A 17,040-nucleotide genomic window follows, 5' to 3' on the forward strand; every position below is an offset into this window, starting at 1 on the left:
AGTCTCTTAAAACACTCCTGATTTTCTACAGGTTATGATGTAACATTTGAAGACTGCAGACTTAAAGTGAAATCTCGTTTGAGTTTTTGCAGATGACAACGTCCCTGCATGTCCCTCCATGTCTAACATGGATTAAGAACAGACACTGAAGGACAATGTGTGGATGGTATAACACTGCACAACATGAGACTGGACCCTCTGAAATCCTCCTTTAAATAGCCCAGAGAGCCGCAAACAGGGGAGCTATTACAGGAATTCAGTGACACGGTAACCTGCATTACCAGACTCTATTGCAATGCAGCGGCGCTCCACAGATTTTCCCCTGGTCTATAGTGTTGGCTGTGAGGGGATAAAGCTGAGTGCTGAGGTCATGTGATTCCTGATTTTCTTTTTTTTTCTTCTTCTCCTCTGAAGTTGAAAAGCAGGAGCAGAGCGGTGGAGGGGCCCAGTTTGTCTTCCTGCCGACCGTGGATGCATCAGCGTCGTCTTTTTCCTTTCCACACACTGTTGTTTGTGTCACTCGTGTGCTTTTTTTCTGTGTGTGTTTTTTCCTCCAGCCTTTGATTCGCGATGGCGGGGGCTATCATTGAGAATATGAGCACCAAAAAGTTGGTGATAATGGGAGTTACTCTTCTTTTGTTTCAGGCGTTAGCCTTCATGGTCGGCGGTTTAATTGGTAAGTTACGTTTTTCCCCCTCTTCATCGTTCACTTTTTTCCGCTCGTTTGTTTAGCTAGCGCTTGTGCGAGTGTGTCTGTTGGGGAAAATTCAAACGTGAATTGGCTCCAAATGTTAAAAAAACCATTAAGTTTTGACTTCGGTACGTGCCTTAACAACAGCGCGAATTAACCTTTTCTTCACAAGCAAAAACACAGTACGGGCTAACTTTTAGCTGTGTTTACCTTCACGGTCAAACAATGCAGCGCTTTAAAACCCGTCCTTTAAAGCTGCTGCACCTCCGCTAAATCAGTGCTTTGTATCAAGGTGTTAGCTGCCTGCACACATACCACCACTGTCTTTATGACCGTGGCCGACGATATTACAAGACACTGCTGTTGGAGAGCTTTATTTTTGTTGTTTAACTAACACATATGTGCTCCAAAATCGCATTTATTACACTTCTTTGATCCAAACTCGAATGTTCTTGTTCTCTTTTCTCCGCCTCCTATTCCTCCTCCTCCTCCCATGTATAATGTGTGTCTGCCGTGTGGGGGCCTCAGGCAGCATCTCTACCTTCCTCTCACTCCTTCCTCTCCCCCCTGTGTCTCTCCCCTTCTCCCAAATCGCCCATTTGCCTCGCAGGCAGCGCATTCATGTCCCTAGTTTTTTTTCCCATTTACACAGAGACAGTGGTGCGCGCACACACACAAAGACACACAAGTGCACACAGCTGTCAAAGTTGCATTTTGCCTCAAGGACTGTTTTGGAGTTGCTGTCAAGTTTCTTTAAATCCAGTCTCTGTCTGGTTTCCATTAAAATGGGTGATAAAAAAACATTATTATCACAGTAAAAACAATAGATTAAATCAGTCCATATTGGTTTATGCTGTGTTCACCAAGGTGGTTGTGGTGTCAGATTTTTGTCCAATTCACCACTGAAGAAGCGCGAAAAGGTGCAAGTTGATGACACAAGTAAAGAACCGCACAACTGCCCCACACTAGAGGATTTTCAACTGATTGTCAATGTTTTAATCCTGAGAAAGCACAGAGGAGACGATGCAGTCAAGACGCGGGACCACACACTTGGTGATTTCAGGGATTTGGGATCACACAGAAATGCAAGTGATTTAATGTGACTTCAGAATGTAAACAGACATGGAGGCGGACTGTGTCCATTTGGTTGTGATACGTCTTATACAAGCAATCATACTGCCCTAAATCCACAAGTTCGTCCTCTTTTTCTACCATCCACTAGACTTGGGACACTGTCTTCACTTTCATCCTCGTCACACTGGTCATCTCTCATCACGCCCCAATCCCGGTTCAGTCGAATATGTCAAACATGTCTGATACTTATGCTACTTATGCATCTGTTAACCGCTCACACTACAGGATAATTTGGCCAGATAATCTATTCATATCAGCCTAAAATCAGAAGGCATGCATGATTGTCGAAAGACCAGGTCTGGACTGAAATGTGGTTTTAGAAACTCAACAATTTTCAGTAAATAGTTTTTGGAAGTTTCTTATGAAAAGCCTCTGTAAAGACACAATCTTTGTCTGTGGTACTGCTCATCATTTTCTCAAACAGCTCTCACATTCATTGGAGGCCGTTGACCAACTGGTACAGTCATATCCTCAATTCACAGATTATGTTTTCATTGCACCTGTTTATCAACATGCCACCTACTCCACCTCCTTATCAAGGTTATGTGTTCAATTCATGTCTTAAATGCATACATCCATGATGTGCATAAACCTGCTTAATGTAAACCCACCTTCAGCCAGTCTCCCTATCACTCACTACAGAGCTGGTGACAAATTAGCATGTTTGGCTCCGTCTAGGCAGAGATGGTTTTAATGAAGCCAGATTCCTTTGTGTTTGCTCGGTGGCTGGGGGCGGCAGGGATAATTGAGTAGAAAGGTTTTTTTCTTTCTCCCCTTGTTTCCCGACAAACCTGGGAACACAGTATGGGGTCAGCGGGCTCAGGGGACAGCCATTATTCTGGACACGCTGTGACAGAGACTGTAGGAGCCAGTGTGCTGCTGGACTCACAGGGTCACTAGATAATTGAACTTCAAGAGCTTTACAGATAACTGGGTTTTAATTCGGTTTGGTGTATCTTCTTCCCCACTGTGTGTGTATTTGTATTTTATTGTTGGACAGTTGTTAAGACAATTTAAGTGATAGCTTGGGTTTTTTTCTTAGAAGTGTGTTTATATTAGTTAAAGCAGTATCAGCACTGGCTTGGTGTTCCACCAGTGCTGGGAACCAACCTGAGACATAGAATATATCTGTCCACAGGGACTAGATAGATAGATAGATTCATACCTTGAACAACTAAACTTCTAAAAACCTGAACTGTCCCTTTAAAGCTGCCTTAGAGATGACCCCTGTTGGGTTTTATGACTGTGTGTTAACTTAGTGGTGCCCACCTTTCAGCCCTCTGTATCAGGGAACTGATCCGATTACACAGACAGATAAGTTGTTCTGGTACAAACTAGTGTGATACCTTTTTTTTGAAGCTTTGTTAAATTTTGTTTGTATTCCTTTTCTAAAGTTAGAAATGCTGAAATAGCCAAGCTAAAAGAATAACCCTGTCATAAAGTTCTTTTGTTGAATCGGCTTTGGCTGTGATTAGAGCTTTGAATTGAATTAGAAACGTCAGTAATCTCTCTGATGAGTTGTGTCTGAAAAATTTGGCCTTTCTCGCTCTTGCCAATGAGTCACTACTTCCTACAACAATCAGCATTTATCCCATTCTTTCTTATCCAGGTTTTCTCAAATTGGAAGCATCTGCTCTTCCATCTGAAAGCCGTACTTCACTTTGTTAGATTCAGGTCTTTCTAGGTCAAACGGGGACATCCATTTACCAATTTCAATTTCTTCACTTATTGATGCCTTGAATACCTACTCTTACAAACTTGCAGCATTTATGAAATTATTAATACCAATACGTTTTCTATATGACTGCAGTTCGTGATCATCTTCACAATGGAATCATTTACTGAATATTTGTTTCTTGCAATACATTTTTTCTATTTGTCTATAAAGTGTACTTAAAATAAAATGTTTAGTACTTGTTTTGACCAAAGAAAAGTATTTTGATTAACTGAAAACTGATTTGTCTAAATAGCTGCTAACTAACTTAAATTTTAAAGTGTTTCTACTAAATGTTAGTTCTCATTAGCTTTTTGACATAGATGAATATTGATACACAGACCTGCATTCTGGACTTTCTTCTTTGACATACATACATGCGATAGGGCTTAACGATTTTGAATAAATATCTAATTGTGATTATTTTGACTAAAATTGCAATATCAGAGGGAATGGTAATTTGTACATATTTATTCTCATTTTCACCTGAATCACATATTTAAAATGACTATTGTGTGATACTTGTGCAAAGGTGTTTTCATCAGTCGGTCGGGACAATATTTAATCTCAAATGGTAATGTTCCAGTAGACCAATTTCGATAAAATGTTAATTAATTGTTCAGCCTTGTTGTGGTCAAACATTAATTTTGTGCTATTTTCACATCTGACTGAGTGAATGGCAGCTCACCACAGCTCAACGTAAATACTCTTCTGAGGGCAGAATAAATATTGTTTTACGCTTGAATGAACAGGCTGAGAGTCTGACACTACGATTTGGTGAACCATTAAAAATGTCTCATACCACAGGCACGGTATAATGGAATGTTTATGCGGTTTTGATAGTGAAATTGGTGACTGGCCTATGTCGACTCTTGAAGACCTGGTTTCATGTCGTTAGTCTCTGCTGTAACTGATATCAGAAAACAAGGCCACTGATAATGGGAAGGTTATCAGTCTGACATCACCTCTCGAATATGGTGTTTTAAAACTGGTTTGTCTTTATTCTTTTATTTTTTTTTTCCCCGACGCTAAACCTCGACTCTCAGATCTCTGTGATGTCATTCACACCAAACCTCCAGCTTTAACAACAGCCAACTAAAGTTTTTGTGTTCTCATGATAATGATGGATCCTTTCACAAGCACCACTCAAATCCTGTGAGTACAGACTACAAACACCGGTATTGCTCATGAATCTCATTGCGAAACAGTGTAATTGGTGCCTGAGAGTCTTCGGGAATTTTTCTGCTCCATCATTTCAGTGAGTAAAACTGGCCCGCAGGCGTTTTTATAAACCGTATTCCAACTACTGGCAAAGGTGTTTGGAATGGATTTGGCTCAAATCCAACCTGTTGCAAGCTCCTAATGGTTGATCAACTTTACTTTATTTATTTTTTTACTGAAACTTTTTAGGTGATTTATTAGTCTGAGGGGACATTTAGCTTGGCAGGACTGCAAACCACTTTGCTGCCGTATTTCATTATAACGTCCACCCTAACATCTCTTCCACTTTGTCTCAACAGCTCCCAGCCCCACTACAGCAGTCCACTACTTGGCCACCAAATGTGTGGACAAAATCAAGCACCAAGAGGAATCGAAATGGTTCATGCCTTGGGGTCATGACCAATGTGAAAAGATCAGGACCTTTGATGAGGCTGTGGCCAAAAGGATTGAAGCCAACAACATTGTGTTTGCCATCCACATCCCTATGCCCCAGAAGGAGATGAGCCCCTGGTTCCAGTTTATGCTGGTTATCCTGCAGTTTGACATTGCCTTTAAGATGTACAACCAGATAGGTAAGAACCAAGACTTTGCTATTATTTTTGGTTCATGAGTCTCCTCCAGGACATGGCTTTAAAGATGTAGGAGAGGGAAGTGAGGCTAAACTGAATGGAAACCCTTTAGTGAAATTTTTATTCCTGTGCTACATTTTTTTTTGTAGTTGTGTCAATGTTTGACCTCTGTTATTCCTTAGTTTCACAATCTGAAGGCAAGTATTTGCAGAGGCTCAAAGCAGAGACCAAGCTTGCTTCTGAAATATTTACATCTGATGTCACTTCCAATTTCCTCACATTGTAAATTCAAGCACAGACTCACACATTACAACTTTACCAGTAATACTGGTTTGTGTAATACTGTGAATTTCTTTTATTACCAGGTTTTGATTCAGTTTTTTGAGGTGAATGTTTTCGTGGAATCCCCAGCAGTGTGTCTCTGTCAGTAGATTGGATTTCTGTGACACAGTTTGGCTGCAAACAATGATGGATGTCCTGCTGTTTGTTCTCCATAGCAGTAGATGGGCTTGTCAGGAGCCCTCGAGACAGATATTAAATGAGAGGAGAGAGGTAATCTGGACCCCTTTCATTGTTGGCTGACTCTGAGCAATGCACTCTCCTATTATCCATCCCTGAGACTCACAACCAAATCATTTACGTACTTTGTGGATGACATCATTCTAATTTTCAAAATGTATGTGATGCCCCCCCTGACCGTTCAACTTTAGTTAAGATATTACAGTTTTAATTTGTGTAGTGAGTGGAACAAATAGATTACCTCATGTTTACATTTCAGTAATATAATCAATTAAAGTTTTTGCCCACTTACATTATTCAGGATTAGGTCATTTTACATGTGGTGGTACATATTTAAACATGGGAAGACCAGGGCCAAACGTGAGTCTGCTGCACTGTTTTTGTCTTATTTTTCCCGAACATATTTTGTTTCAAATCAAAATGAAGCTCTGCAGCAGATTGGACATTAAAAACGCAACGTGCCTGTAAAACAGTCTTGCGCTTTGTGTTTTGAACTGTTCTAAAGGTTGAATTATGATTTTTTATAGTGCTTGTCTGTAGTCAAAAAGGTTGGTAACCTCTTTGATGGGAAAATGTGTATTATGAGAGTTTAATGAGAATGTTGCATGCAAGACATTTTGTTTTCTTTTGTAATGGCAACTCCCATTTATGAGGCACTAAACCTCTTAATGTACTGTCACTTTTTTGATAGATGGATGGATGGATAGATAGATAGATAGATAGATAAATAGATAGATAACTTTATTTATCCCTGAGGGGAAATTGGGTCAAAGTAGCAGCAGTAGAAATAAGTCAAAAATACAATACAAACAAATAAAATACAATACAATAGAATAAAATACAATACAACCATTTTATTGATATTATTGAAGGTTAAAGCAAACAAATACATTTCAGTTCTGTTTAACCCTGCATGAGTAAATTTAATCTGCTGTGGAACAACAGGCGATGCAAGATTACATATCCAGCATCTACTGTCACCTCAAATTCACTATCCCCGTCAAACAATACTGTTAAGTGTATCACTGGTGGACAAACAGCATCTCGACGTGTTAAACCCTCTGAATGAGAGGAACGGGTGGAGGAGGAGGGAGATAACTGTTATGTTGTAGAAGAGGGATTGGTATCCTGGCAGGGTGTTTTGGACCCTGAAAGAAGGGATTAGAGAGGAAGATGTGAAAGCTTAATAAGATCACTAGTCAGTCCTGGGAAAGGTTTTGAGTCTTTGCTACAGAGCTTATAATGTATAGCTATGTATGATAAGGTTAATCTGAGCTTCATAATGTAGGGTGACACAATCATGATACTGACAAATGGTTATAAATATTTAGGCCAGTTTGTAAAAATTGTTGTGTGGTCTTATGACTGAGACTTTCTGCTCTGCCTTGTGTAAACAGTCATGTCATTATTGTTTGGTTTCTAACAGTTTTGGGCTCAGGAGGAAATAACAAACTACAGCTCTCTCAGATTTCACTAAGGTACAGGAGGAGCTGTCATAACAAGTGGAATATTGAATTTTTACACCTGGATCAACAAATAACTTTACTAGATGCCCATATAAACTGATTTACATATGGTTTAGTGGTTTAGTTACAATTTAATACAAGGCTGTCATTCCTTGACTACCTTATCTGTTTATCAATGTTCATGCCATGAAAAGCTTTGCCTTTATTAACCACTCCTTCCACCCCACTCCACCTTGGCACCAAGCACTCATTGGCTGTGGTCCATTAATAACACAGCTGTTGAGGAGGCTTAGTTTCTGTGGCGATGACTGCTGGACTGAAGTGGAATGTTTGCGCGAAATAAGCTGACATTCGAGGGCGTCTGGCTCAACCAATAGCAGAGGGAAGGGCATTACAGAGACAGTCGGCTGCCAGTTCTCATCTGGCTCGCTCTCCCCCTGCCTCTCTTTTTTTCTTACAGCAAAGGCCACTGGGTTCCTTGTCTTTTCATTACAGCTTGTTTCATAACGGCACAAGAGGCTCACAAGAGGTGGGCTGGAGGAGAGAACACTTGGCTTTGTAATGTATCTAAATATGCAGTTTTAATAGCTTTGCTTTGGGTGTTGTTCGTTGGAGGCCAAGGCAAGGTGCTGTTGAAGTTTATGTCAAGGTGGGCCACCTTGGAGAGCAGACTCAATCACACACACACACCATGTTGACATGCAACTGTATCTCAACATGGGTCTGTACCACATATTGACAATCAGAATGTGTCCTTGTATTAACATGTTTGTTTTAGATGTAACCAGTCAATGTCAGTAATGTTGAAAATGCAAACTTCTTAATGAACACTGACATTTACCTGAATTCATGGCAAAAATGAATGTCAACTCTTCCATTCACTTGCTCTGCAGTGTATATTGGCATGTTAAACATTTGAAAGTTGGTGGGAAGGAACACATTTGCACTAAATGTGAGTGCACTCAGCTGGTCTGGTAATGAAAATGTCATGGCTGTCTGTGTTGTAATCATCAGCTCTTCATTTTATCCCGTCACTAGGATAATGACGTGCAGCAGGGATGTGTAACATTTTTACAAATACAGATGAATGTGAATGTATTATTCATTTCATTATCCATTTATCCAAAAGAAAAAATAGTGGTTTCATTAACACTGAGCTCATGATCTATGATGTGCTTTGAACTAATCAAACTGTCCACCAAATTGCTATATTGATGCTAAAGAGCATTATCTTATCAATTATTTCCAGAGGATGGCGCGATGGCCAGTCTTGATGTGCGTCTGGCTTACAGAGACGACACAGTGAGTGACTGGACGGAGATGGCTCACTCTTTAGAACTGAGGAAACTTAGCTGCAACTTTACCACTACCAGGGTGAGGGAAACAACCGTATCTTCTGTTTAATTGTAAAAATCTGAATGTGTTTTTAAAATCAATTATGTTGCCAAATGTTTTCAGACCTTTGAGAATGAAGGACGTTACTACGAGTGTGACCTGCTGCCCTTCATGGAGATTGGCAGCGTGGCCCACAAGTACTACCTTCTCAACATCCGTTTGCCTGTCAATGAGCGCAGGAAGGTTAACGTCGGGATCGGTGAAATCAAAGACATTCGCCTTGTTGTAAGTTGTAATTTTGACGAACATATGCTGTATTTTTAGATGCACGGTACAGATTGTTGACAGTTGACAGTGATTTTTGTCTGTGTACTCACCCCAAAGAGCATCCACCAGAACGGAGGCTTTACAAAGGTTTGGTTTGCAATGAAGACATTCCTCACACCCAGCATCCTCATTATCATGATATGGTACTGGAGACGCATCATGCTCATGAGCAGACCTCCTGTGCTGCTGGAGAAGTAAGTACTCAATCATTATTGCAATGTGTAATGACCACCATCTCTCTCTTTTTAAATGAATAGTTATGTCAAACAATTAAATCTTTTCTTAATTGCAATCAAGTTGTTTACTGCAATTTTCAGTCCATATTATCAATGCATTCATTCTGATTATCAGTCAAGATGCACTAGTAAAAGTTGCTTCACTAAGAAAGTTACTTAATAAATTTGAATTTCTAATGATTTGATTGCAATATCCCTGAGGTAACATAATATCTGCTTCAGAAATGTTAATGCAACAGTGTTAGTTGCCTTCTCCGTTTCATATATGCTTTGTATTCGGGTTGGGCAGATGAATGAACTGTTAACATAATTACAAAAACAGTCGGAATGGCAGAATTATTTCTCACTCTCTCAGCAGAGCTTCCTTTGTTTGTTTGTTTGTTTGTTTGTTTGTTTGTTTGTTTGTTTGTTTATTTTACTTCCTGAGCAAGCAGTTCAGATGAACTATGTATGTGAACATGGTGAGATGCTACAACAAATGATTTTCATGGTTTAAAAAAACCTAAAAACATGTTACGGTTGGGCCTCAATTAAAATAAAGCAGCTGGATCTGTCACAGATGGTTTTAATTTTTATTCCATACTCTATTAAAGATGGTCTCTGTTAGGTGATAACTAGGGACAAATTCTACTTGTTTTTGAAAAACAGCTAGAACCTACAGTAATGGTTAAAGTCACAGCCTGTGCTTCAGTGAATCTACTAGGTGAAGACGCATATTAACAATGGATGAAATATGCAAGTAGGTCATTGAGAGCAGAGGGCGTTGCTCATCAAGCCACCGAGGAGGAACGTTGTCAAGTTCCATCGGTAGGTCGTGCTCTGCAAAACTGTAGTGCTGTGAGGTGGTTTTAGCTTCCATCTGTGAATAATACTACACAGGCTTCTTAGTTTTTGAAGAAAGCTTCTACTTGCCAGATTTCCTCAAGGGAACAAGAATGTCTTCATTTTTTAAAGGAAGATTTAAAACATCAGGTATTTGTGTTCATCTCTTTATGAACTGTTGAAAATGAAGCAGCTGGATCTGTCACAGATGGTTTGAATGTTATGCTGTGGGAAGTTGAAGCCTTGATCACAGCCGAATATTTGTGTAACCCCCTGCTTTTCTGGGAAGATGGATCAGCAAGAGGCTGCACTCTGTGCCACAGGAAGTGCCCTGTGAAGCGTGAAACGTGTTTTGAAAATCTGCAAGCTAGCACTCAACTGACACATGCCTCACAAACACTCTCAGGTCTTACACTTCAGCTCGCAAGACACCACATACGCATACCACATGCACACCAGCTCAAGGCTCCTACTCCCAAATGAGTAGCACACTCTTCATAAGTGTGACTCGTACCCTATTTGTGGACAGGAAATTATTTTTTCATGCTGTAAAAGCTCAACCAGTCATGTTGTCCACAGAGGTGTCAGAATGGTGAACCTCCAGACTTCTTAAAAAAACTTGATGTGCATTTATACATCTTTCTTTTTTTATCTTTTTTTGTTTATTTTTCCCCACCAGATTTTCCTATCAAACCCTTATTTTCTACACACAGTTGCACAGATGCGTTCAGGCCTCAGCTCCCCTGCCTGTGCTGGTAGTGATCAGGGCACATTCCCTGCATACCATGGTTTTCTGTCTGTTCACTTACTTGCTCTCTGGAATGGAATCGCTCCGAACTTGTATTCATTAACATCTGTTACCCGCAGCCTTTGCATAAACCACTTGTACCCAGATGTTTATAAGGTCACCTTTATCTGCTGCCCAGCCCCCCGTCCGTCCGTCCGTCTCACACACAGTCTCTGGCTCTGTTTTGCCCTCTTAACTGGCTATTTACGATCCTCCTTTCAGCTCCTGGTGGCATGCAAGAACCTGCTGCAGACACTCTGAAGACGAGCTTCATTCTGTCTGTCTGTAGGCTGAGTGTTTTTAATAAATTTCCACATTTCTCTATAAATACCTGGATTTCAAGGTTTAGCAAAGGTTCAGTATAATAATGAGGCTACTTATGTAATGAAGACATTGCATTGTGTTTATATTCTCCTAAAATATACCATAATTATCATGAGGTTTATGTATATTTTAACATCTAATATAAGGTTGACATTTATGATGCTACAAATGCAGGACAATTGTACACTTAACACTTAAAATATGACCTTTTGATGATTTTCCTTATTATTCTGCCTTTGTTTGATCTTTGTGAACAGACATGTTTTGAATTCTGCGTATCCTTCACTTGAAAATAACCTGTCGAGCAATACTGTCAGACCTGACTGATGGACTGCAGGGGAGAATGGGGGCAAGAAGTGTTTATAAAAAAACTGCTGAATGACTGAGGGTATTTTGCAGTATAATTCACCTGTGGGTCTTTTCGGTTGCAGAGATCCAAAATCAGCATTTTGTGAATTAATTTGACATTTACCTGAATCTAATGGTCATTTACTACAATTTGAAAGTGTTTGGAATTTAAAGATGTTAGTGTTAAGACTGTTATTGCTCTTTCAGGGTTATTCTTGCACTGGGCATTTCGATGACATTCATCAACATTCCAGTGGAGTGGTTCTCTATTGGCTTCAACTGGACCTGGATGCTGCTTTTCGGAGACATCAGGCAGGGTATCTTCTACTCCATGCTGCTCTCCTTCTGGATCATTTTCTGTGGGGAGCACCTCATGGTAAAGTAGCCGGCAGCTTTTAAATGTTTCACACTCATGATGTATTTTGACTCACCTGCAGTATTTCAATGTGTGCATCTGGTAAAATTACCTTTCAAACAAATAAGTTACTTTTTTTTTTTTTTTACTTCTGGGGATTAATAGTATTTGCAGATTGGCTTTGATTTAAGGAGGAGGATCACATATGATCAATGGAAGTGTAATACAGTAAGCTGATATACAGTGTATCATACGTTTAAATATTTTATGTGTGTTCACCCAGGACCAGACGGAGAGAAACCGTTTCTCTGTTTACTGGAAGCAGGTGGGACCCATCGTCTTTGGCTCCTTCTGCCTTTTTATCTTTGACATGTGTGAGAGGTGAGACAGTGGTTTTCTTTTTACTTGATTCAAATACAGATAATGTTTAACAAAAGTCGATTTCTTTTTTTTATAAGAATTAATCTTAGTTGGGTTCTGTCTTGTGACTTTTCTTATTTTAATGCATAATATTCACCTGCTGTTAATTTGCTGGCCTCTATAATAAAATTCATGCAGTGAAAGTGTTCATGTGCTGTTTTTTTTTTCCCATCAGAGGTGTCCAGCTGACGAACCCTTTCTACAGTATTTGGGCATCTGATGTAGGAACTGAACTGGCTGTATCCTTTTTAAATAATATGTTAATATTTAGAGTAAAAAAGCTCACTACATTGGCCCTGCAGCATCTTGTCTGCTGTAAAATCATCAGATCAAACGAAGCTAATAAAACCCATAAGTCGCTATAAATGTTCGAAATAAACTTCGTTTCAAATCCCAGTATTTTGTTATATGGTGACCTGTACTGTGCTAGTACTGTGGTTGTCGTAGTACCTGGTTTTTCCCTTAAACATAATCTTAGCTCTGTTCTCTAGACTAATATGCGAAATAATTCAGCACTGCCATATGTCAAAGTATTGCCCAGGGTCTTGTAATGACATGTTTGTGTACCTGTGTGCTTGAACGAGCTGAGAAAATGCTGGATTCATCATTACAAAAAAACACCAGATAAACACTTGTCTTGTTTATCTAGGATCTATAACCAGGATCTAAAGTTCTTTAGCAGTTTCTTCTCTACCTTTTTACAGCTGTGAAGTTTGTTAAAATATTATAAATGAGGCACATAACTAGGGTTGGGTCTTGCATGTGTGAGGCTGTTTGTACAATCAACTTTAAAGATTGGTAAATTAAATACAGTTGTTTTTTGATCTTTTAATTTCACATCTCTGTTCATGTATGACCTAACTTTCACACCAACGGACGAATTCAACTTGATTTACTCTCTGTATTTGTTGTACGAAGTCATCATGCACCACTACTGTTGGCTGATTGTTTTAGGAAGAATATCCTTAATGGCATTTCCTCAGATGGCATTCATAATTGTGGCAGGGATTTGTGCCTGTCTCTACTTCCTCTTCCTCTGCTTCATGGTTTTCCAAGTCTTCCGGAATATCAGTGGAAAGAGGACGTCCCTGCCTGCCATGTCCAAGGCAAGACGGTTGCACTACGAGGTTTGTTTGTTTAGCAATTGTAACCAACCACAGCCCTAGCTCGCTGTGGTAGTGGCTGAGAGGTACAGAAATATGAGTATGAATATAAGTATTTATACACCTCGCGGACCAGTTTATCAGAAGCTAAGTTCGGCTCAGGAGAAAAGAGAGCAATCAATCATCTGACTTGAGTAGCAATAGTAAAATGACACATCCACAAGGTAAGTAGATGATTTAAGAATTTATATTGATTGTGCAAGAGTAAAACAACATAAAATTGAACTGTTTACGGTTAAAGGTACAACCTGTGATATTGTGCTGAAATTGATTGTAATTCAATTGTTGCTGGTATTTCAACCGGACACTTTTATTTAGTATTCTGATATCCTGTTATCTGAAATTCAATTGAGGGGTACCCCAGTACATTTTTTTTTTTTTTGGGGTTTAACAACAGTATCAATCATCACAGATCTTGCAACTGAGCAAAAGCTAACACATTCACTTCGCAGGAAGTGAATTGCAGTATTTTCAAAATAAAACATATTTATTCTTGTGCTCATTTGTATTTTGATATTGATATTTAGTTTTATTTGTTGGACATGGACAATATGAATTCACCTTAATTTATTTATTGCTGACTTAATCAACCTTGGTTACACAATGCTCAAACTCACAATAGGGTCATAGAGGAATATTTACCTGTCTCATCACCTCATCGGAGGTGATGAGCACGATTATTCAAACGATACTACCGCTATTCTAGTAGTACAAAGCTAAATGCAGTATTTATAAATAAGTATTTCTTTAACTCATGGTTTTTCTGACCCTTTAGGGTCTGATTTTCAGGTTCAAGTTCCTCATGTTGGTCACACTGACCTGTGCTGCCATGACGGTCATCTTCTTCATCATCAGTCAGGTGAGTTTGATGTGATAAATTGATAAAATGTGAATTGTTTGGAGGTTTTTTTGGTCTGTTTTTTTTACTGATATGTGTGTATTTGTGTCATCCAGGTGAATGAGGGTCACTGGCACTGGGGAGAGCACACGGTGCAGGTGAACAGTGCCTTCTTCACTGGTATCTACGGCATGTGGAATCTGTACGTGTTTGCCATCATGTTCCTCTACGCGCCTTCTCACAAACGCTATGGCGACGAGCGGTCAAGTGGTCAGTGCATCACTGGTAACTACATATTACAATGGACGTATGATAACTTCAGTCTTATCACTTGTGGATTGGTCCTCTGTCGAAGCTGGTCAGGATGAACCATTAACCTCTATTGAATTTAGGATATATATATATATATATATATATATATATATATATATATATATATATATATATATATATACACACATATACGTAATGGGTTTGAGTTACTTATTTTACATGAAATGAAGTGAAGTCAATAGTTTTCTTGGGCCATGGTCTTGCAATAGTCTCCCAGTAGCTCTAACCTCATTCTGATGGGCAACAAGTGTCTGTGCTCTGCTGTAAAGCTGCCTATTCATCCAAAGTTTGTTTTTGGAAGAAGGGAAGGGTTGAATTGAGAAACACTCCGATTCCCAAGGGAAACAAGGGTGTCTTTGGCCCAAGGGGGTGATTCTAATGGACACCAGGCTCTCTTCCAGATGGAGAGGAGGGGGAAACAGTGAAGAGAGGGGGTGGAGTGGAGACCAGCAAAGTAATGAAAACCATCCATCTCCTGACGTCAGTGACAAGTGGAGAGAAAAAGAGATTTTGAAGTTCTGGAGGCTTTCCCTGATGTCTATCAAGCAGTTACATGGGAGAGATGTCTTATTCCAAGTTTCAGTCTCTTCAGTCTTCAGCTGCTTTGTCAAAACCAAGAATATAAAGACCTTAATGTGTATTATAATATAATATAATATAATATGTTTGATGCTGATTGTTCACCATATTTATTATTAATATTATTATTATTTACAGGAGATGCTGGAGCAAACAGTGGGGAAGACATCCAGCTGACCACAACCATCACCCACGTCGATGGTCCCACTGAAATCTACAAGCTCACTGGCAAAGAGGCCCATGAATAGATTTCGCAGTTTATTGAGACTCTCCTCCATTACCTACTGATCCCATCCCTTATATTTAATCCAAGGGGCTTTTCTCTTTACATTGTCTGGCACTGAAATGGCAACTGTCCACCGTGCATGTATTCACCAGTTCCACTTTTTTTTCTACCCCTCCTCCCAACACCAGACCCTCAGGTGTATGACTTGATACGTTTCACCCTCCTCCTAAATTCCCTTTTGTATCTCTACAGTCTAAATATAATCAACACTCAAATTTGTCCTTTTCATTTCATGGTGGATTTCGTCCCCCCTCATTTCATACTTTATGTAAACTTTGTCGTATTTATAAATGTTGCACAATGCTTTTGACGCTAAGTCAGGTACTGAAAAGCTGCTTTATGAACAGATTTGAGTGTCAAGAAAACGTTGTGCGGAGGTCACACTTGTGTTTTCAGGAACAGTGTGCTTAAACTGACTGGTTTATAAAGACCTGTGCTTCGGACAAAGATGGACAATGGAAAGTTTGTGGATATTATTCATCCACTCCTTTTGATTTTCTGCTTTTATTACTTGTTCTCTTTTCAGACGAGGCATTTAAAGCCCAACACACATACACTCTTCCATAGAAAGTAGATGACCTGGAGTACTGCTGTCGATCTTAGTTTTGCAAGTGGGCTTTCTTTTTTATTTTTTATAAGTCATTGGGGGAAATGTACAGACCACATAGCCACTTTGGGACATGCGTACTGTACGTTCATTATGTTACAATGTAGATATCTATTTTTTATAAAGTGCTTATTTTCAACCTCACACAATATATGCATCAAGCTCTACCAATGTTTTAGAAATTGACTGTAGCCTATTACACACTGTTCTTAGTCCTGTTTTGCTTACTATGCTAATTTAAATAAAAAAAAAACCTTTTACTTAAGATCATTTTGTGATGTCATGTTTTCTCCTGATGACTGAGTCAAATATTTTACTTAGTTATTGGCAATTTATGAGATGTCTCAATAATGAACACCTTCAAAACTTTTTAAGGACTCTACATAGATGAAGACATGGCAGGAAAGTTTGATTTTGTTTAACTTATTTTAACTTATTAGGAACATGAAGTCCTGTAGGGTGACTGCGCCTCTCTATGGTTAACCTAAGAACAACAACCTAAATCTTGCAAGTTGGACAGGGGTAGCATGTATGTAACAGGAAGTAATGTTTAATGTGAGATATAAACTTTTTTTTTTTTTGGCATTTGTAAGGCTTTATGAATAAGTATTCTCTACATTTTACTGCATGGTCGGTAGAAGAACTATAATACAAATGTAATTTACTGCTTTTTTTCTGTTTAATAGGGATGTCTGACAATGGTGGAGAAATCTTCTTTGTCAACCTTTCAGGAGCTCTACTTTTGTCCCAGCGTGTTTTCTTTAAGAGTGTGGTAGGTGTCCTTTGCACAACAAACCTGATCTGTATTGAATTAAACTTGAATCAGGCATTGAACATTGTAGCTGGCAATGTGTGCATTTGAGGATCTGATTATTCATAGTACTTGATTTAAGACCATTAAATAATTATTATTACCTTTCCCAAATGTGTCTTTAAAGGTCTAATGTGTAATAATTAGTGACTGAT

The 17,040-nt window shown here is 39.1% G+C and overlaps 1 protein-coding gene across 2 annotated transcripts; it reads left to right on the forward strand.

The window, feature by feature from the left end:
* The first annotated feature begins 336 nt into the window (after nt 1–336).
* On the forward strand, nt 337–16,339 carry wls (Wnt ligand secretion mediator). 2 transcript variants are annotated; one of them, XM_044042032.1, is made up of 12 exons: nt 337–676; nt 5,060–5,332; nt 8,564–8,688; nt 8,773–8,934; nt 9,034–9,170; nt 11,701–11,869; nt 12,132–12,229; nt 12,444–12,507; nt 13,252–13,395; nt 14,207–14,290; nt 14,386–14,539; nt 15,320–16,339. In XM_044042032.1, the coding sequence occupies exons 1-12, from the start codon at nt 571–573 to the stop codon at nt 15,427–15,429; spliced, it is 1,626 nt and encodes a 541-aa protein (XP_043897967.1). In that variant the 5' UTR covers nt 337–570; the 3' UTR covers nt 15,430–16,339. The 2 variants fall into 2 exon arrangements, with proteins under 2 accessions (XP_043897967.1, XP_043897959.1); XM_044042024.1 differs by having other exon boundaries at nt 340–676; nt 14,386–14,554.
* Nucleotides 16,340–17,040: the final 701 nt, after the last annotated feature.

This window comes from Solea senegalensis, linkage group LG1, assembly GCF_019176455.1.
Source record: "Solea senegalensis isolate Sse05_10M linkage group LG1, IFAPA_SoseM_1, whole genome shotgun sequence".
Classification (NCBI taxonomy): Eukaryota; Metazoa; Chordata; class Actinopteri; order Pleuronectiformes; family Soleidae; genus Solea; species Solea senegalensis.

Excerpts from the sequence above, each read along its gene's own strand:
- wls (XM_044042024.1), top strand. The coding sequence starts at position 571 with ATGGCGGGGGCTATCATTGAGAATATGAGCACCAAAAAGTTGGTGATA. Across the intron at positions 9,171-11,700 it reads CCTCCTGTGCTGCTGGAGAA|GGTTATTCTTGCACTGGGCA; the intron begins GTAAGTACTCAA and ends TTGCTCTTTCAG. Across the intron at positions 12,230-12,443 it reads ATCTTTGACATGTGTGAGAG|AGGTGTCCAGCTGACGAACC; the intron begins GTGAGACAGTGG and ends TTTTCCCATCAG.